The 22,474-nt window shown below is 39.9% G+C and overlaps 1 protein-coding gene across 1 annotated transcript in view; it reads right to left on the reverse strand.

Moving 5' to 3' along the window:
- Positions 1-22,474, reverse strand: part of SPTLC2 (serine palmitoyltransferase, long chain base subunit 2) — a 63,092-nt gene that overhangs the window by 3,691 nt on the left and 36,927 nt on the right. Inside the window, 2 exon segments of the mRNA XM_009886994.1 lie at positions 2,239-2,368; positions 4,476-4,611. Coding sequence (XP_009885296.1) covers positions 2,239-2,368; positions 4,476-4,611 — 266 coding nt within the window.

Raw genomic sequence — 22,474 nt, forward strand, 5'->3', positions numbered from 1 at the left:
ATTTGGAACAGAAACAACTGAATCGGGTAATTATGGAAAGAGTAGCAGGACAAGTAGCTGGAAAGGAGCTCCTTAGGCGGTCTGCTGTTGGAGTGTCAGGGCAGAATCTCTCAGGTCTTGCAAGGCAGAAACAACTCAGAAGCAGCAAGTACAGCACCACAGATACATGGCAGGTTGTTTGATACAGAAAAACACTAAATATACATTACAAAACTGCAAACACCACTGCCTTACTATTTTTCCTAACAAAACTAATAAAAGACATTTTCAGCTGTTCATATGAAAGTTCTGTGGCAGTGAAGTGTGAAAAGTTCGAATGTGTTTCTTTCGGACAAGACATTAGTAAATATCTGTTTAGATGTCCCATTTGCTGTTTGCATATTGAAGTGTTACCACCTGATCATATCTGGACACTGGGCCTGACTTCCCCTTCATAACTCCATGATGACTCCTCCCAATCACTTTCTTGTTCACAAAATGTTTGAAAACAGTTTCAAGACTTTTTTCTCCTTCATCTTCCCAAGGATCAAGGTGAAGCATCTCAACCCGCAGTTCCTCAGATCATGCTTCCTGAAGTCAGTGGTGATATTTGCTTTCTTTCAATCTTCAGGAACCTCCTCCGATCACCATGACCTCCCCAAGATGATAATCAAGAGTAGCCTTGCAGTGACAGCCAGCTCCCTCAACACTTGTGGGTGCATCCCATCAGGTTCCATGGACTTGTGTATATTCAGTTTGTTTAAGTGTTCCCTTATTCGATCCTCAATTCACACCAAGTGCAAGTCTTCGTTGCTTCATATTTTTCCACTGAACTCATGGGCCCAGGATTCCTGAAGGTAAGTTTCACCAGTAAAGACTGAGGCAATAAAGGCACTGAGTACCTTGGCCTCTTGCATGTCATTTGTCACCTGATCCCTGTGCCATTCAGCGGCAGGCCTACATTTTCTCTAGTCTTCCTTTTGCTGCTAATATCCCCATGAAATCCCTGCTTGCTGTATTTCATGTCCTTTGGCAGACTCAGCTCCACGTGGGCTTTGGCTTTCCTGACCCCATCCCTGCACGTTCAGGACTGTGTCTCTATTCTTTCTGGGTCACCTGTCCCTGCTTGCACCTCTTATACCTTCTGATTTTATGTTTTTGTTGGCTTGTTCATCCATGCAGGATTCCCACTACATTTGGTCTCCTGTAAGTCAGGATGGGCCATTCTTTGGGGCAGAGAGGGGGTGGTGGGGAGAGGATGGGATTAAAAATCAACCAGCTGTCCTGGACAGCACCTCTCTTCAGGAGAATCCTATGAGATTCTCTCAAGCAGGTCTCTGAACAGGACAGAGCCTACTGTCCCGAAGTTCAAGGTCATGAATCAACCTAGCTTAGGTTCTGAGTCACAGAACAGCAAAGTCAGGGAAAAAAAAATACAATGGAGAACTTTGACAGAGCCTAAGACAGTCCATGTACATGTCCATCAAAGAAGATTATTCAGAAGACTCAAAAATGAACGTAGTTACCACACCAAAACGTAATAAGGATTGTCAGGCTTATTCATGTAATCATATGATCCCCTTCCAACTCCACAAGTCAGAGAGTAACTTCCATCCTTAATTTTGAAGGCAGCATCTCCTAATAGTGACACAGGCCTCCTCAGAGGGGACCTCCATTCCCACTGGAACATGCTTAGTGCAGGCAGGAGTCAGTACGGCATGGCATGTGGCACAGACTCACTTTGGACAGGATCATTTAAGATACTGTCCTCTGAAGCTGTAAACAAGATATGGAATAGTAATCTTTGGAATAAAAATTCTCACTGGTAATCATGTGCTGAGGTTTGCACTTGCTTTGGAGAAGAACAAAGATATCTGGAGGTTCTCACGCTTTTTTTTCTTACCTTCTGCATCTAGGGTCAGATGAAGCAGAATTTTTTCCTTTTAAAGGATTTAGTGGAAGGTAGAGCCTCTTAAGAAGGGAAAAACATGGTCTCAAAGGAATGAGACTGTCTCCTCGCATCACTTAAAATAGGAAAAGAAAGTCAGGTCCCTGAGGTTTACTGTAGTCAGCCATTCTGCACCGTTGAAGCAAGGAAAGAGAGATGGAGATATTGCCAGCTCTACTAACACAAGGCTTTGAACATTACATTCAACTAGCTTGTGTACCAAATGTTGAACCAATCTACAAAAAATAGACAACTGTTGTATCTGTTTCTAGAAAGCATAAGCAAAAGGAAGACAAGAGGAGACCACTTACCGTATCAAGCATCTCTTTGGTATGAGCTGCAGACAAACAGAATCTGGCTCTGGACTCGATGATGGGGGTGGCAGGGAAGCCCACAACTACAACACCGATGTTCCGCTTCAGCATCTCACGCCCAAATGCACTGCCAGAGAGAACAAGAAAGATTGTCAGAATGATACCAGTGGAGGCAAAGCAGCAGCAGCATGAAGGTCTCAGTACATTAACCCATACAGGCCTTTGTTGAAGCAAGCCTGTAAGACCACGATTTGGAGCTTTCAGTGCTTGCTTTGACAGGAAGGATACCTGTTCACAAAAGCTTCTTTTTAATTCAGTCCCAAGGTGGTCCTCCTCAAAAGGTTTCACTGTATTAAGTTCTAACAAAGCTGAAAGATTATACGTGGCAGAGGCTGGTCTTTTAGCAGGATGTTTCTAAATGGAGTTGTAACTTAAGCTTGGAAATGTTTCCGACAGGAAACATGTATTTTGGCTCAGACATTTGACTATAGAAGGAATCCCCCATGCTGCAATGCCCCACAGCAGATGCTTCTGCACTTTCAAGGTGGTTTGTTTTCACCAATTTAATTCAATTAAAGTACATTACAGTGTCACAGAATGTACCACTTTTTAAGTGCCTATCATGGGAACCATTGAATCACCACATTAAATTGAGATAATCTAATCTGGTACCAAACATTTTTAAGGAAGGTGCAAAAACCTCACACAACTGTCACACAGTATCTTCAACAAAACAAATTCTTATGGGGATTAAAGAAATTAGCAGCTGTGACTTATGCGCTGAGAGGCATGAAGACCTAGACCCTTTCCATAATAGCAGTGCAATTGTGGGTGTTTCTACAGGCCACGGGAAATAATTAATCCTTTTTGAACTCACCTTGTCTCAAGAAGTAGTAATGAACTTAAGAGGCTTATAAGGATGTATAAAAATAACATCCTTTTACTAGGTTTTTACCTTTTCTGCCTTTTACTTCTGCTACAATTATTTTCCTTATAAACAGGTGCATCCTGATACCCTTCATTTTGTACCCATTTAGTCAAACTATTTTAAAAACAGACTACAAGAGACAAAGAAAGGATGAAGTAGACCCTATGTAGATCCTAAGGGCCCAGTCTTATCAGAGCTCTGTGTTCTTGCTTGTTTTTAAGTAATTTACTGGCCCAACTGCTCAGCTAACAAACATTTTCATGAACATTTCCAGGGAAAAGATTGACTGCTGACTGGTAGGGCAGCTAGACAGTAGAAACAGTATACCTCTGTGCGCTGCATGGTGCACACTGCAGACTCTACAGCACCCAAAGATTAGAGGCCTTTTCAGTTTGGTTATACTGAGAAGGATGGAGGAAGACTGTATCTAGCTTCATGCAGAGTGCCAGAAGATGTTTGTCCCCTCACAGAACCACAGTGCTTAGCCAGACTGAAGCCTAACTGAGCTAGAAGAACACTAGAGATGTTTGGTATGGCTTGAAATGAAGCTGTGCTTTCCAAATTTGAAAGTGTTGGTTGAGCACTGCATTACACACAAACACTGAAAAGCAGCTATCAAAGCCAAGTTGTCCTCAAAATCAGGTTTTTGTTCATGTTGAAAAAAAATTTAATAAATACTTTATATCCTGCTTGCAGAATTTTTGCTGTAATTATCCACACAACAGTCCACAAGTCCATAAGCATTTATAAAGCTATCTGCTACGGTTCTAGTAGTATTTAGGGTAACAATACTTGAGCTATTAAATCCAGCCCTCTTAAAAAAGTATGGGATTCATCAAATACAGGTTGTTGTGTCCCATCATGTCCCATCCCCCTGCTTTTTCTTCTTTAAATTTTTTTAATTTTCAGAGTTCATCTGTGGAAATATTGGCTGCTTCTGATACAGAAGCTGGTTGAAAGATTCCTCCAGTGACTTTTAATGTTGATTTCCATTCAATTTCAGCCTCTTTTTAGCACATATATACACTATACACATAAATAAAATTAAAAAAGACCCCAAATTTTAAAACATTGCATGTAGTGGTAAAATTTCTTCCCTTAAGTGCTCTATTGCTGCCCCAAGTACAAGCCTGGATTTTCTCAAGGTCACTTACATGGAAGTTTCCATGTTTTACAAGACTCAGTAACAATCATAAAAGTGAAAACCAAACCAGTCTCTTCTTATATTTAGAAAAGTCTCAATATATTTTCTTGAGCCATCCCAGCTTTAAAGAAAATGGATGAAAAGTTATCCTGTTAAACGTACCCAATTTTTGCTGGCATGTACAGCATCAGAGGCACAACAGGGGAATCTTCATTTCCATAGATGATAAAGCCCATCTCTTTCAGTCGTCTCCTGAAATATCTCGTGTTCTCTGCTAGCTGCTGCACACGCGCTTTCCCTAGAAAAGAAATTAAGATAAGATCGAACACCACAGTCATAAGTCACATGCGTAACTGCAACACAAGACCTCTAGCTAAAGTACAAACTATGAATGTACCGCTTGTGCTTGTGGAAGTGTTAAAATTAAATGCAAACTAGAGTTTGCAGTTTCTTCTCCCTCATGTAATCAAGATTAATCACTCATTTTCTGACAAGGTTGTAGCTGAATGGACTAAGACAGGCACAATCAAGTCCAAGCACTCCCTAGTTTTTCCATATCAGGTTTTCAATCAAGAGGTACCAGGCAAAACAAGCCAGTTACCCACTTTTAAACAAGATTCAAAATTTGCTCAAAATTCAGTGCTAAATGCATCCTGAAGAAGAGCTTGCTTACACTTTGAATAATTAATGAAAACCTATTGAATCAGCTGTTCACCATGTTTTATCCTGCTTGTCTGTATTAATGGAAATTACTCCTTTCCTCCTTAGATCTCCTTGCTGAACTGATCATGCGCCTGCTCCCTAACCTTTTTCAGTTAAAATGAGCTGGGTTTAAATTAAACCGATTACTTCCGATAATCCAGCTCACTTTGCATAAGCAGCAGCAGCCAATTTATCATGTATTCAGCCAATTCTGTATGGATCTTTTTTGACATTTGTCAAAGTTAGTACACAGGACATTAGGCAGCTGGTATAATTTAAATATTCCAGCTATTCAGACACGTGTAGGACAGCCTATTTATCAGGTAATTAAATTCTAGCCTAGCACAGTATACTATGTTTCTGTATTGCCCAGAAAAAGATCCACATCATCTCACCTAAGCACATGATAATGCATTTCTGATCAACTAATACTCTAATGCTCTTCAGAGATTAAGTACTATGCCACTGATGAGACTATAATAAGTAACATTTGTAATTACTTGTCTCCGGTCCACAGAGTATATTTCTGGATAACTGATTATCCAAACACTGCCTTCACCAGATGGGCGATTCATATACTGAAGCATTACATCTACAGCAGTGCAGATCTATACCACATAGTGAAGTTGGCTGCTAGATGTTAATCGTCTTCCTTTAAAGTCGTAGATAACATAAGGTGATTAACCAAAAGAAACGCCAGATCTCAAAGAAACATCCAACACCCACATTGCTCTGCTCCAGGCCAAAACAAATGTAATTTCAAGAACCTATATATTTTTTTTTAGCCAAGAGTATCAGACATTCCACCCACAATCATGCAATCAAAGGCAAAATCCCATCAAAGGCAAAGCATGAGGAAAAAGGATGAAACCTGTTAAGTTTGCGAAACTTGGCCTATTATTAGTGGGTAGGAGCTTGTATTTTTAACAGCATTCACTGCCATTTAAGACATCTCTTCTCCTCCATTAACAGCATTATTTCTTAATCTTTTCTCCCCCAGAGTTTCTGCAGAAGCTTAATTCCTCTTCCCCAAAAAGCAATAAGATTTCAGTAAAACACAAAGGCAACTTGTGCTTACGAAACTGATTTTTTTAATTGGCTCACATCAGATCAGATCCTGTAGCGGAGACCCAGCTTTCTCTTATGTTTTCAGACCAATTATTTATTTATTTTAAATACCCTAGACCATAAAGTTCAGTTGAAAAAAAATAAAAAAACCCAACAAAATAAAAAGAAACAGGCCTACTACAAGATACTACAGATAGTGGGCCAAAAGCCACTACTTGCATTTCTAACATTGAGACAATCGATAAAAACCACAAGCGTCCAGAGCACTCTACAGGCAAGAAAAAGCTACTATGGTACCTTCCGAGAAAGCTGCATCCGTGTGTCTCCTATACAGAAATGCACAACTTCTGACAGCATTTCAAGTCAGTCATGTGTAATCCCATCAGAATACACATGAGATTTCACCACTATGAGAATAGTAAGGGAACATACACAGTTGGATACAACTGCTGTGGTCACCCCCTCTCCCATGACTAGCAAGTGCGGCTTCTCCCATACATACATTCTCTCCATACTCCCATAAAGCATGGAGTTTACAGTGCTTCAAGCAGAAGGAACATCAGCACCTTTACAATTTTCCCCTCTACACATTCACACCCTTTTCCACGTTGTCAGGAGCCTTCCAGGCTAAAGATTAAAGAGCAACCTTAATTTGTAGTTGGCAACTGCTTCACAGTCTTCCTTAAACAGATTGAAGAGTACTTTGAGATGTAAACAAGTTTCATGCATAAGTCTTCCAGCTCTCTGCAGAGACATAATCACCTACTACAGCAACTGACACATTTGGAAGACACTTGCCTTCTTCAGGTTTGTGGGTCTCAAAAAGCCTGTCAGCTCCAGAACCATCAGTCAATTTAATTAAATTATTACGTCTCTAAAACTTGCCACCATGCCTACAACAATATTACCACGAACCTGAAAACATATTCAGTGCTGTCTTCTCACTACCCACCATGTATCATTACCACCTTCTGAAGAGAACTGTAGTCATGGTGAAGCAAAGAACCAGGAATCGAACAAGAACTGGGGGCAGGTTCCTTGTCCTCCACTTTCCTTTCTCCTTGTTGCATCCTGTGCAACAGCTCTCCTCTGCACTTCAATATATTTAGTCTCTTATTCCACTGTAAAATCCTGCACTTGAAGAGCAATGCCACATGCCAATTGAAGAGGGTCTGCAGTATTATGCAGCAAGCACACAACCAGTGTTCAGCTCTGTTAACATCTTCTGTTTCAGCCCCACTGGTACACACCAGTGTGTCAAGCTGTCAACTGCTACTACAGCTTCTACCATGTTTTCTGGGACCACAAAGACAAACCAAGCAGTGCCTGGAGACAGCAGTGACAAGGTATCACTGCTAATCCCACTCGTACCCAAACAGTGCTTGAGCATTCAGATGAGACCTCAAAATCCCTTCCCGGCCCAAACATCTTCTGAAGTTCAGAGCTCTGTCCACGTCTGCTCGACTGTAGGCCTAGAAAGACTGCCAGGACTGCAGCAATCCTCCAGCAGCTGGCTTTCTTGGCAGTACGCAGCTGCATTTTTAAGACCATGCAAAAAAGGCCGGCTCAGACACCACCCGGCCAATTGTTCTCACATAGGAGTTGTGCAACGATTCTGGTAACATCCTTTCATCTAGGAAACTGGAATGCGATGACCTTGAGGGAGGGAAGGAAAGGGGGAAGAAAGGGAGGATTACTGGAACTGAGTTCTTCCAAAGGCTAGAAAACTAGAACCCTTTATCAGAGCAACTGATCTGAAGTCCCTTATGGGTCCTATAAATGGCTTAAACTAGCTACTGATAGACCTACACTGGAATTAGAGGATTAACTAATAACTTCTTTGCTTTTATACCCTTTTGCAAGTTTACTGCAGTCATAACAAGATTGCTCTTGCAATTTAGTATAAGACTTCCTTGCTTACAGCAGCCTGGGCATCATTTAGCCTAAAGGCCACATGTATCCCCTAAAGAACATGCTACCATGGTATGGGCAGTAAAGATTATGTGCCACACCTAAAGAGGACCAACACTCTCCCTTTACCATCCTCAACTCAGAGCTGCAGCTGTGCAGGCTCAGCAGAGAAAGAAAAAAAAGAACGGAGAAAAGAAATGCAACAATTGCCTCTGCTGGGATAGCTAAGGTGGGCTGAATATTTATAGCTGACAGTTTGAGAAGAGGAACGTGCTTTTACTTGACATAACCTTATGCCAGTCCAAGATAACAGGCAGTCACTTGAAAATGGCATTGCTCATTCTCATACCGACATTTGTTTTGCTGTACACTTTAAGCGCAGACTACATGGTAGAGGGTTGCAGCCCCCCTACCGCAGGTGCTAATGTGTGTGCCAAGTGTGAACACTCAGATCAGCAGGAGTTTTGCTGACAAAGTCACTCAGCTCCTCTCAAACCTTTGCTCTAAGGCATTGCTCATAACATCATGACTATTTATCTACTCTACATGGCCAAGAACACCAGATATATGCTTTTGCATTTATAAACCCTAAGCAAATTAACTCTACACTTAACAGAACAGATAAGTCAGGCTTTGGAGTTTCTGCAGCAGAAGGGTTCAGTATCTCCAGCTGAACCAATACAGTAATAGCTGATTAACTGTAATATTTTTATCACTCCTCCAATACTTAGCACATACCTTCCAATATGAACAGCAAATTTTTGCCCGCTTCTAAACAAGCTTCAAAAGAGGATGTTTCTAGATTTGTGCTGAGCGAGAGTATTTCTCTTTTCTGATATTTTACCATATGGCATACATAGAGACATATAAAGCAAGAAATATTCTTTAAAAAAAAGTAATGCAGCTAGCACCTAACTGAAAAAAAATAATATTCCAACACCCTAAAGAAAGCAGTCCATTATGAATCTAAAGATACATGAAATGCAAATTCTCCACAACCCTTGTGGAAAGCAATTAGTATCTCTGCCAGGACAGATCCCCACAGACTGAAAGAATGATACTTCATCACTTGTGAAGACCTCTGCTTTAGAGATCACGTTGCACAGAAAGACAGAAGTGAGAGTGAAAACATTATCTAGGAGATATTTAAGCAAACTTCTTGAAGCAGAAATTAAGTTGATACTTACCAAATTTATCTGCAGGATAAAAAGGGGGCTGTGCATTCAACCACACCTCTCTTGCAACAGGTTTATCAGTGAGGCACATAAACAGAGAAACTCACTTGTATTTAGCCTCACTGCTCATCATAGAAAAGTTCATGCTTAAACTAACAGTCCAAATACTGCAAGGATTCTCAGACAACCCTTATTTGCAAAAGGCAGTTTAACAAACACACAATTGCTCATCAATTAAAAATTTTATTTTTGCAAGGCCAGGATGAACTTAGTCTTTGGAAAAAAAAAAAAAAAAGAAAACCAGATACTACTTAGACCTGAGATATATGTAACTTCTCTATTCCATGTTAAAAAAAAAATCTCAAAAAACAAAGAATTTGTGGAAGTTACTCTGCCACAAAGATCTAATATTTGTAACGTTCCTGTCATCTATTAAGGCTGATGAATAAGCTATCATAGATGGTATTGGACTCAAAAGAAAATTTAGTTCAACCAGGATGTATTTGTTTTTCGCCCCCTCTTGTGATCTCTAGGCAGTAATTGGAGAGCAATCACAAATCTGTCCCTCTAAACAATGCAACACTTCATCAGCAAGGCTTCTTGAGAAATAAAAGGCATGTTGCATTGTACACAAACAGACTAGCGACTGACACTGAACTCCAGAGGGGCAAACCAGCTTCAGATGAGGAAAAAAAAAAAAAAAAAAAATACAAGCAGGATCTTCTCTGCTTGTCACATAAGGGATCACTGTCACCTGGATCTAAAACAAAGATATTTGATGCAACACAAAGGAAGCTATATGTTTACATTTTTAATTAATTCTTATAAAGACTTCAAAGCAACTCAGAACACATCTTTAAAAATGGGTCCTGAGCAATGAAACTGTTAACTGTATGCACAAGCTGCAATACAGCTGTTGTTAGTCAACAAACACCAGTTCACGTTAGATAGCTATGAGCTACAACATGGCTAAACTGAGGAATTTCATGGCTTTATATTACATACCAGTTGAAGGCTAACATCTTTGATTTTAGCAATTAAATGAAAAATTTAGAATAAAAGAAAACTCTCGATACAAACAGCTTACTATTCAGTACATGCAGAATCATTCCACTTGTGATACATAATTATTGCCCCAATTACTTAGTCTCTCAATAACAGCTCACACTGTGAAATACACATGTGCACACATATGTGTGAAAGGACATCAAAACAGCAGATCTCAACCTACTTTTTCAGGAAACAATGCTGAAAGGCATTTTATAACCTGAGCAGTAATGTCTACTGCCTGTTGCTAGTTACTTAAGTAATAACTAAGTCTCCATATTCCTGCGTGGAATAGAAAGAGCTTGTGGAAAGGGTACGTTCTGTACCATCCACCGTCATTCCCAAATGACACAACCAGCCTAAAACCCACTTTTATGGAAAACCTTGACCACGCAAGCTTACTAAGATTTTTATCAGACACGTACATGATTAAAGGCCAACCATAACTGAAAACGAAAAAAAAAAAAAAGAGAAAGAAATCACAATCCATTACAAAAGCACAGAGAACAAAGTGATGCCATCGTGTCCTGCTCCCAAAACAGAAGATAAAGCGGTTAAATACATCCTACACAGAAAGGATATGGACCATGCTGCAACATTTCATGGTTGCTTTTCTGAGCTCACCAGTATCAATAACTGTGAAGATAAAGCACTATTTCATTAGTATGGATAACGCTTTTTCTCCAAACAGAAGCAAATAAGTGATAATTTCTACTTCAAAATGCCCGTATTTTCGGGCATTTGGAAGTGTTTAAATCAAAGGAAACTTGTGGTGAAAACTTAGTTATATATATCATTCTCTAGAAGTTTGTTTCTTCAAGTCAGACTGATGCTATAATACATTCAAGCTTGTAAATTTTTCCACATTAAACCCCCCTTGTTTTTGCAAAGGCTTATACTTCTATTCTGTTTATTATTCCTACATTTCTGTCTTTTGGTTGGCTGTTTCAGTGGAAGACATAATTCAGCGTACTCTGTTTTGGAAACAAGCATTTTTCAAATCTCAACCAGGAATTCAATATTCTTCTGCTGATTTAACAGATTCTCCGCTAAGCTTTCAGAAGCTAAGTTGCCTCCCGAGGGCTTAGGAAGATCTTTTGCAACACTAACATAAGTCAAATTGTTTTCTAGACACTATACTTGTAAATAACTCATCATTAAAAAAAAACACAACAGCCAATTCCTTTTTTGAGCAGGCATAAAAGCACTACTACTCTTTTACTGCCATAAACATGTTTTTCATATAAGATACAGAAAATTCCCTCTTTAAGCCTTCTCCTGAAAAGCACAAGTCAAGCGTGACTTCTAACGACATTTGCACCAGGAAAAGAAAAAAGCAAAATGTTTTTAGATTTACCAAGTAGCAGAAAGGGCAAGCATGACTTTAGAATATCTGACTGGAAGCAAGAGTCAGATTCGAAACAAAGTAGTTCCTACTTAAGGACTACATTAAACAACCTGAAAACTAGAGAAAGTAGAGTGAGATTTTAAGCTAAAAACCACTGGAACACTGAACAAAATTCCAGTTCAACATAGCTTAAATGCCAACACTTTTACCTTTTAAGGAAAAGTTGCACTAAGAGACAGGGATAGCACAATGTTGTTAAAAATGCCATAACAGATGTTTAAGGACCTGGGATGGTAATATCTGCCAGAGCTGATTTCAAGAAGCTTGTAACATCATCTGTCAGAAACAAGACTCATAACATGAACTCACATCCCAAGGCAGAAAGGGGTATCAAGACCGAGTCACGTGCACAATTCTGCCAAAGGCAGCACTCACCTACACAATAAGGGAAAGGTCACCTCCTACAAAAACCTATTCTTTCAGCCTCACCAAAAAAAAAAAAAAAAAAAAAAGAAAGGTGATTTACAACAGCTTAAAACCAAGACAGAGGTTTAAAGCAAAGTTTTCACTGGTTTCTTCTGAGATCATACTATAAAAGCTAATAAAGAAAATTTTATTATACATTGCATACAGATTTCTTATCTCTCAGAATACTTTTCCTATCTCATTGTTTAAGTTCCAGGGACAAGGTGGCTCCACACGTACCAGTCTGCTTCCTTTAAGTTTGCACATGTGAGCACTGCACCGCTGCCAATATTTGCAGTAAGAATTTTACATCCTCCTCTTCAGATGCCGTCTGCAGATTTTCATTAGAGGTCTTCAGAAAAGTATTATATACAATTAAACAACGTAACCTGAGATTGCACAGAGACATATTAAAACGTATGGGTCAGAACACTATATTCCCCCAGTTTTACATTATAAAGCACCACCTCACATAGGCAAATGCCAACAGAACCTGCTAAAGCAATGACCAACTTAAAAAAAGTAATTAGAATAATTACTTAACTCAGGACTATCCTATTACTGTTTAGTAGCTCAAACTAGTATTTACCAAACCATTCTGAAGGGAGGCGGGACTCACTGGGTTCTTCCACAGCACTGCTGGGGGTATTCAGGTTTAAAACAAGCTTGGAAATGGGAGGAGTAATTATGGGATGAGAGTTTTAGGCTTTATGCCTGGAATATAGGGTCACCAGAAGGACCGAGCATCTATCTTCCACTAGGGGCCACTGCTGCACAGAGGGAAATCGCAGCCACCCTCTGCGGTACCCGAAGGGGACACCTGCTGTCAGGATGCGCTCCCCCCCCAAAAGTCTATATCACACAACGGTAAAGCCATGCATAATTCATCCAGGAGACGCTAAGGAACCGCTAACTGGACAGCTGAGTCAAGTTATTTATTCTTCCGACACACTCGCGTGCTTCCCAAGTTCAGTGCTCGGGAGATAAACTACAAATAACGTGGGAGGAGAAGCCCGGTTTAGGAGCCAGCGCACTTGAAAGCATGAACGAGGAAATCAAAAGAGCGCTGAGAGCTCATGTTCGTTGGCCATCTGGCAGCAGCATTAGCAACGATTTATTTTAGGAGAAGCGGTGAAGGGCTTGGCTCACGACCATTCTGAGTTAACCCCATGCCTATGGCTTTTTAACAAGACTGCATGCAGGGGATTTGCCTGGATTACATGGGTACTGCCTATGAAGCCACTGCAGAGGTGATGGTGAAAATGCTCAGCGCTTTAAAAGAGAGAGGAAAACAATTAAATTTGATTTAAAAATTTGGCGATGCTAAAGCCAAGGAGATTCAGAAATGGAAAAAGGAGAAAAGAAAAATTATGGCTGATGTTCTTGGCATTGAAAGGTCTCCAAGAAACAAAATTTATGCTAATACTAAGTATCTGTCATTGCATTTGCTATCAAGCTAAACAGTTCCAGTGGAGTCTAAAAGCATGCCAAAAAACAGCTGGGTGCATGTATTGTGTTCTCATTGAGTTTATATACACTGGTGAGATTGAAGCCTTTGGCATATTCCAAAGCCCAGAGAAGTATTTTTATATTTGCACTTTCTGATTTTGTTTGCAACTACCAGCTGCATTTAGAGAACTCCAAGGCAGCCTGTTCGCACCATGAACTTCATCATAAAGAGACACCACTCTCACCACGAAGAGATCACGTCTCTTGATGTAACTGGAAAGATATGATCTGTTAAAGAACTACCATTTAAAATACACACTGACTTAAAGAGGTTTTAAAAGAACTTTGGTTGAGTGCGTAATTATAGAACCATAGAATAGTTTGGGTTGGAAGGGACCTTTAGAGGTCATCTAGTCCAACCCCCCTGCAATGAGCAGGGACATCTTCAACTAGATCAGGTTGCTCAGAGCCCCGTCCAACCTGACCTTGAATGTTTCCAGGGATGGGGCACCTACCACCTCTCTGGGTAACCTGTGCCAGCGTTTCACCACCCTCACGGTAAAAATATCTTCCTTATATCTAGTCTGAATCCACACTCTTTTAGTTTAAAACCATTACCTGTTGTCCTACCGTGACAGGCCCTATCAAAAAGTTTGTCCCCATCTTTCTTATATGCACCCTTTATGTACTGAAGGGCTGCAACAGAGGCACTTTCCCAGAAGATCTAATTGTTCGAAATAACACACAGTCCTCAGGTTATTATTCTATCAATAGAAACTCTATGTTGGTGACCACAAAAGAACTTGACTGATCAGACTGCACATGCACGGCAAATGTCACAGTGGTAGTATTGCCCAAACTTGTAGCCAATAAAACAGTATTTGTATTAACAGGCTAAGTCTGATTTCTTCATAGTGCCCCGATCTGTGTATCATTTAAACTGTAAATTCTCTATAGCAGACATGATCTCTGTACAGCAGTGAGCACAGTCTTCGCTCACGTCAAAGGTTTTTTGCAATATGGTGACACAAAGATGTTACAAAATAACATGGTAATAAAATCAGCTAAAATGGCCACACACCTGTGCACAGCCATAACAGTATTATTATTTGATTGGTCATCTTTTGTCTCAAACAGCAGGCTTCATTATGTGAGCAGAGAGACTTTGAAATAAGATACATGTGTAAAGGAGAACAGCACGAATAAACATTTTAAGGAGTTAGTAAAAGCAGTATTAAAATGAATTGATTCAAACTGAGCCAATGTTTATCAAACTACAGGAGACAGCTTTTCTACAGCAAAATCCTTTTTATAAGATCCTGAAAACTCAAGCTTTAAAGAGACAGAGACTAAACCAGTACAATGCTACTGACACCACAGAAAAAAAAGATGGGTTAACAGATCATCCCACCTCAAATCTTGCCAATCTTGGCTCCTAAAACCAGTGTAACCCAAACATTTAGTAATAATTGCAAATACCCAAAGTGAGTAAATTGTATTAGAGATGTTTATAAATGCTGAAATTTAGGAATTATTAATCCTTAGTCATTACAGTGAGATTGCAAATGTTATCATTTTGCCTAGACTCAGTGCTATTTCCATAGAAATAAAAAATAGCTAACACAAAGCCGAAATGGCTAACGGCCCAGGTCTGGGAGCAGAAAGGTAACACACTGGCATACACCTCCACTACAAATCTTTACTGAGCTACCACGTGGCAGACCAGGATTCACATACACACCAGCCTGCAATTGAGAATTTATGGGCTGTCCACCACTGCCACTTACTCATTTCTACGTATAGTTGAACTAGGTATCTCAGTGGTTAAAAGCATATCCCAACTACCCTACAGCTCCTATGCACGGAGGCGGCAGCAGGAAGTAATTAATATGCCAGAGTTCAGTCCAGAGCAAGTGCGACTGAAAAGGTTTTGCATGGTGAAACTTGCTAAGGATACAAGAAGGAATATGACTTCTTAATAACTCAATTCTTTAATTATTTTGTCCACATCTATGTTTAATCTTCTGGGGGCACATATATCATCAGTAATCAATGGTTATACTTTCTGCCTTTGTAGTTAGCACAACTGTATAGCAACCTGCATCTTCCCCAGGGTGACTGAAACAAGGCTAATATTCAGCCTTACCAGTCTCCTTTACAGTCTCTCAACTACGGAATTGGGTAACCTAAGGACTCAGAGGGAGGCTATTATGCATGAGAATAACACATCAAATATTTACATTCCTTAAGAAGTCTACATCTACAAATCCACAGGATAGAAGATTCCAAGCACTGCCTGTCTTTACAATTAGCCAACAGAGCGTCCAAGTTTTTAAAAATAACGTGAAGGAAGGGTCGCTTTATCAAATGTAGCATCACTACCAGATATGTTACCAGTGGCAGAGATTTTGATGAAGCTTTACTGAAACATGAGATGACTGACCTGCAGATGTCTGAAAGACATTTTAAAGTTAGTTTAGGCCATGTTAGAATATTTTAGCAGAGTACATTTCTGTGACTAGAGAAGAATCTTCTGTAACCAATTGAAATAGTCTATGGAGGGACTGCAGCCACTGATAAACTGGAGTCTTGGACAAGACTTGATTGCTCTTCATAGCAGGAAGTATAGTTTCAGCCCTGAAGTACAAAAGTTAAACCAAAAAGTCAAGATGGTAATATCTTGACTAGGGTGGAAGTCAAACATCATCAGGAAGAAAAACACTACTACTAAAAGCTGTGAGTCATTCCCCTGTATAAAGATCACCAGAAAAGCAATCCTCATAGAAGGGAGGAGAATCTGTTGCCCTGATGAGGCATATAAGTACAGCAGGAGTGAAAACTGGAACTTGCCTTAGAGAAGAAGCTTTTTTACTAGGGGAAATACCTTTATTGGACTGCTTTGGTACTTCAGGGCTACAGGGTGACTGAATGTAGGAAACTGCATCTTGAAGACATAAGCAGCCAAGGCAGATGCAAAACACCTATCTAGCCAATGGGTAGATTTGATAGACAGTAACCAAACAGCTACTCCAGAACTGCTGAGTTAGGGACGTGTAACAGCTTGTATGTGGCACAAAACAGCCTACTTGGCAAGCTAAGAATGTCCCCTTGAATCTTGCCTGCTTACCAATTAGCACATCCTTTATAAGTGTAACAGAGGTGTTCTAGACATGAGCATCATTCAACTCCAGACAGAGCTTCCCAACGCTTTGATGAACAGCTCCCGAGCTCTGCACAATCAGATCTGGGAGTACCTAATCTATCTACGGTCTTCAAGAAATGAGGCACCAGAATTATCCTTTGCAGCCCAGGTCTAGTAGGATGGCTACTGCCACGTTGTATTGGCTTGTCAAAAAACATCAGAAAGAATCTTGTCAGAAGACAAGTCAGGTTCCCTGTCCACAGGCTGGAAATGCACACAAGCAAGCAGACATAAGCCACCTATGAAGCAGCAGGAATTGATATCATTAAGTGTCAATACAATGAGATCATTGTAGGATGCATCTTGCACAGACAAGGACTCTGGAAACATCCACTCTGCACCCTTCCCTGTGGTCCAACAGCACTGGAAAATGCATTTGTGAAATCTAAAAGCAGCTCTACAGGTTTATTATGCTCTGTATAAAAATATAAAGTGTCCCAAGGTGCTGAAAAATAGGGTGTTACTGCTGTGGGAGGCACCACTTTTGCTTTTCACAACATCCTTCAGATTGGAAGAGATGTCTTGAAATCATCCAGTCCAATCCGCCTGCTCAAGCAGGGTCAGCTAGAGCAGCCTGCCCAGAACTGTGTCCAATTGGGGTCTGACTGTCTCTACAGATGGAGATTCTACAACCTCTATGAGCAGCCTGTTCCAATGTTTGAGCACCCTCACAGTTTCAGTTTTCAGAAACTCCTTCCCTCTTTGATAAACCCTAAAATTATCAAAAAGTTTTCATTTATTAGATGGAGAAAACAGCTAAAAGTCCCCACATTCAGTTTTACCTTGTAGTTTTAGTTGCCTAGAGGATGAAATTTCAAGTCTATCAGTTTGAGAGACTAATAATCATGAGCACTTTGCAACTTCTGCTCATCAACATGCTGCACATAATAGATATGAAGCATCTAGACTAAATGACTTGAAGCTGCTGAGGTATTTTGCCCACAAAAGGTGAAGGCCCAAGCTGCCAAACCCCAGAATAATACACATCCACTTTTTATGTACTCTGGCAGCCAAAGAGTGAGTCAAACTTGCCAGGGCACTTCGCTCATTATACATAAAATACTTGACTAAATTTTAGTAACAACTCAACATGGCTTCAGAGTTATTTTAACCTGTGGCCAATCCCCACATGAATGTCCAAACTGCCGAGGCACAGAAATAACAAGCATAGCAAAGCCAGGTTCAAAGTGTTTTCTCTTTACATCTAAATCGAAGATAAATGTTATTCATGCCAGACAGTGCAAATATAACTGCAAGGACTCCAGCTCTAAAAATAGAAGCGGTAGGAAAGTAAGAACTAGTAATGAGTGGCATTACTGCTACCTCTGCACAAGTAAGAAACACTAAAATGCTTTGCGGAGTTAGTTGATGACACTTCCCTCTGCAGCAATTAGCCTCACAAAAGGTATCAAAAGAAGTTGGCAAGAATAAGCTTCATCATGGTGTTGCTGGGATTATTTTTTAAAGCAAACAAAAACAACAAATGGAGGAAATTTCTAAAGCAAAAAGCAGTAATGTGTAGCACGAGAATTTAAATTTGTGTTCCAAAATAAAAGAAAATCTGGAAGTGAAGACCAGCCAATATTCTCAACAAATCAGACACTACAGTAAGTCACACTCAGTATGTTCTACTCGCAAGCATTTAAACCTGTCTTAGAGCGGAGTTACAGTTTGGATATTATGAGAACCAAAACTGCCTCTCCCCTCCAAGACTCTTGCAGACATTTCTGTTTAACAATCATCACTGGCTTAGATGGATTTTTTTGTCAGAGCACAGAACTGAACCTGAATGTATCATATAATTGGGCAGGTTAGAAGAAGTAATAATACTTGGCTGGGACAGCAAGAAAAAGAAGTAGTTGCCAGCAGGATCAATTAGCCAGCAAACTACTTAACACCACTCTGAACTTTTACTTACAGATGCAAACCAACTACTGGCAAGTTTTCAGAAAAGCAACCTACCTCCCTGAAGCTACAGCAACCAACAAGTTTAAGTACAACCACTCCTTGAGAAAAACCCTTTAATAACCTGCACTGTTGTTACTGCTAGGTGAGAACTACAGCAGCAGTCCTTGGGTGGTAAAGTACAATAAACGATGCCGATTACATCTGAAATACTCAAGATTTCTATCATCACTTTTTCATGTGCTCCCTCAACGCATTAGTGGAATTGAACTTGCAGCAAGAATTGGCTCCTGAAAAATCCCATGCACTATCTTCCTTTTTGAAATTTTCTTTTAGAGGTACAGCTAATAGACATATAAAGAAGCAAAAGCTTTATGACCAATGACAGGGAAGTATGTAATTTCCACCAACAATATACATTCCTTATTTTCTACCAATCTAGACATGAAGCCTTTAAGTCATCCATTGCTACCAAAAAGCTGCAGCCTTGCCAGGGCCGTGTAATTTATCACAACCAGATGGTGTGCTGTCAATAAAGGAGGGGCTGCTATCATTCCAGGGCAGAACAATTACCTTCCCTTTGAACCACGGACAATGTTTTCAATAAAAACCCAACACTGTTTAATGCAACTTCCAATCTGTCAGACTCCCACTGTGCAGCTCCAGGATTCATTAAACTCATAGAAGTGAAGGAGACCATTTGTTAAAAACATAGCACAAGTTTCTCAGAGAAGACACTGATGATATACAATTTAAAAAAAAAAATGTCCTAGGCCTTTTAAGTTAACTATGGCAGATCTTCACTGCTCTGGTACGCTTCTGGCTCTGCATTTTTGTATCTCAAAAGCAGGAGCAGCAACATTTATTCTGGGAGGAAGACTAATAGGTAAGGGTTGTGAAGAAGAAAGAATTAAAGGTTAGCTAGTAAATGAAGCTAAGGAAGAACTGAAAGCCGTCTTTTCCACACCAGGAAACACCATGAGATTGACATCCCTCTGACAACTGGAAACACATCTCAATTATACTGGAGTAATTCAGAGAACTGACCCTTGCAGTATATTTAAACAAGTTACAGCACAACCAAATGGTACCTTCACTTTGAGCAGTGCAAGGGACTGGATGAATTTCACTACATACTAAATTTCCCCTCCAGTTTCAAACTCTGCCAAATAAAAAGCAGTAATTACTTGAACACTCAAAGCATTTTCTGAGTCTGCTTCCAAGTCAAATTTTGACTTTCGGCTTCCCCTTCTTTCAACAGTATATATTTAATGAAGTGGTTAAGAAACACATCCTCTTTTCACAACAGCAGAACATTTTGTTCATCTTGAAAAGCTAGAATAACTAACAAGCCTGGGAAATTAACGGTGAGCTGCGAGCCCAAGTGTGATCATTTCCAGGAATTATATGTAAAAGAACAGTATGGAAATTTTCATCTAGTTTTAGTTCTAGGATGGTAACAAACATTATTAAAAGATGGCTTAGCACAGTTTACTCCTGATGGACCCTCTGAGAGTGTATCAGCACATTATTTTCTTCTTGCACAAGTTCCCTAAGGGATGATACTCAGATTCTATTGCATTTTACATGTGATTTACAGTCTTAGAAGCAAATGATATTCAGGCAAAGCATTATAGAAGAGAGAAAAAAAAAAAAAAAGACAACAATCGAACAGCAGTTAAGATTTTGCACAGATCTCAACTGAGATACATTTCTGCTCATCACCTCCAAGAGCTGGAGTCAGTAGCTGACAGCTTACCACCCAGAAGACCACAACTAATAAAAAAAAAGGGTAAAAGATAAAGCACAAGATCTATCGGTCCTCGTAAGAAGCAGTTATGTGCATGAATAAAGAGATTCGCAAGAAAAGAGTAAGTTGTCTCCTCTGTCTGAACAAGCAAGGGTGGCTCTTACTTTAGGATATTGTGGTTCATCCTCACCAGAACTTCATATACTTCACTGGAAAAAATCTCTTTGTTGTTCTTTCTTACGAGTACATGCAGTGGGAACTTAACACAAAGGAGACCACAAGTAACAAAATTCCAGAGAGACAGAGATACAGATCTATTTTTACTAACATTTAAAACTCTTCTCAGAGTTTGAGCATTTCTTGCACCTATGCAGTAGCCGTCACTGGAGATTTTGCAGGCTTTTCCAAAGCCCACAGACACAAGTGTGTGGCAACTCACGTTGAGTGTAGAAAGGTGCACACAAGAGAAAGTTCAATGTCCTTTACAAGGTAGAGGCCTTTGTTTTTGAACATATGCCGATTAGTCTCCTCTTGATAATGAACCACTTCTGCTGTTCTTGTTTTGTACAATACTGTTCTCGCCAACTCTGCTTATTACACACAGAGCATAGTACAAAATCATCTGTTTTGAGAACTCCAACAGCTATAAAGCATTAGTGTTGCCATTGCTATTAAAGCTATTGGAATAAGAAAGTAGTGAAAATTGAGTGTGTATCGCATTGCCAGAAACCAGTCAATCCAATCAATCAAGCTAAAGGTAACTGAAGCCATTTGTTCTTACGTGAAGAAAATACATTCAGAACTACCAATATTAACTGATACATAGTACTTGGAAAAATGCAGCTAAAGAACATGGGCCACACCACAGCACAGATGACCAGCTGCTAATTACGTCAGCACTTACACCAGGGCAGAACTAGACTGTACCATGTTCAGAACCTTCCTCTTGATCAACCTCCTTCTCTCGTGACTGAAGAAGTGATACCAGTTTCTAATTAACACCATATCAAATCATGTAATACAACTCTAAACACAAACATGTCTGAACAGTTTTGCTGTAGGTTTTACTATGACCCTTCTATTTTGCATTTTAGATTTCCTAATTAATCTGAATTCTTCTAAAGCCAGCAACCAAATTAACCTATTTTATTAATTGAAACACCTTAGTCCCTCTTGCCACATGGACAGATTGGTATCTGCATTGACATGTAATTAAATGAAACAAAGCGGGGGGGGAGCAAACCAAACTACAAAAACCACACAAGGCACCAACGGTCAGTTTTGCTGAGCTTTGCAAAGAGAACTTCAGTACAGCTCTGGGGAATACAGGTTTTTAAATGCTCCACTGCATTGTACGCAACATCATGGGTACACTGACTAGCATTTTAAAAAATACCAGGTATTTTCAGTATTGTGATAAAAATACAGCTAATAGCTCATCCTTGAAAATAGTCAAAGCATTCTTTCAAATCTCTCTTGTTTAAAATACTGCTCCACAATAGGAACAACATGCACCTCTTTGGTACATGCAAAAGACAGGATTATTTGTAATTTAATATGGAAACATTTCAGCTGTCTTAATACCAGGATAATTCCTATGCAAGTCTGGCATTTGAGACATGCCACATATTTGTCACTGAAGCGTGTGCGTTTTTGTGCCCTGGTGTGCGGTCCATCATTTGATGCATTGCCCATAACAGTACCCCCTCCCACACATTTGCTCTCAGGTTGCTGAAGAGATTATTGGCCCTCTGAACCCAGAGCTTTTTCATCGGACCATTTCTTTGTTCTATAAGGCACCGTACAATCCTCAGGAGTTCACAGCTAAAGGGATACCAACAGCCTGATCTGTCTGTGAGCAATTCAGCAAAATGCATGTGTTTACATTTGTCAGCCTTTAAAAGAGATCTTAAAAACCACCGGGTTTGCAGCAGTAACCTTCACAAGGTTTAACACTTAAGCTGCAGTGCTTTTTCTCCTTCTGATTTTAAAAGCTGCCTTCTCCCTCTGTATAGATAAGAAAGTGAGACACAACAGGGATACGGATCCATTAGCATTTCAGACTCCCTGTGTGATAATTAGGGGAAATGATTTGCTGACCCCAAACGGTCTTTGAAGTCCGTACAACCCGCATATAGA

This window comes from Charadrius vociferus, unplaced genomic scaffold (assembly GCF_000708025.1).
Source record: "Charadrius vociferus isolate BGI_N301 unplaced genomic scaffold, ASM70802v2 scaffold14, whole genome shotgun sequence".
In the NCBI taxonomy this organism is placed as follows: domain Eukaryota; kingdom Metazoa; phylum Chordata; class Aves; order Charadriiformes; family Charadriidae; genus Charadrius; species Charadrius vociferus.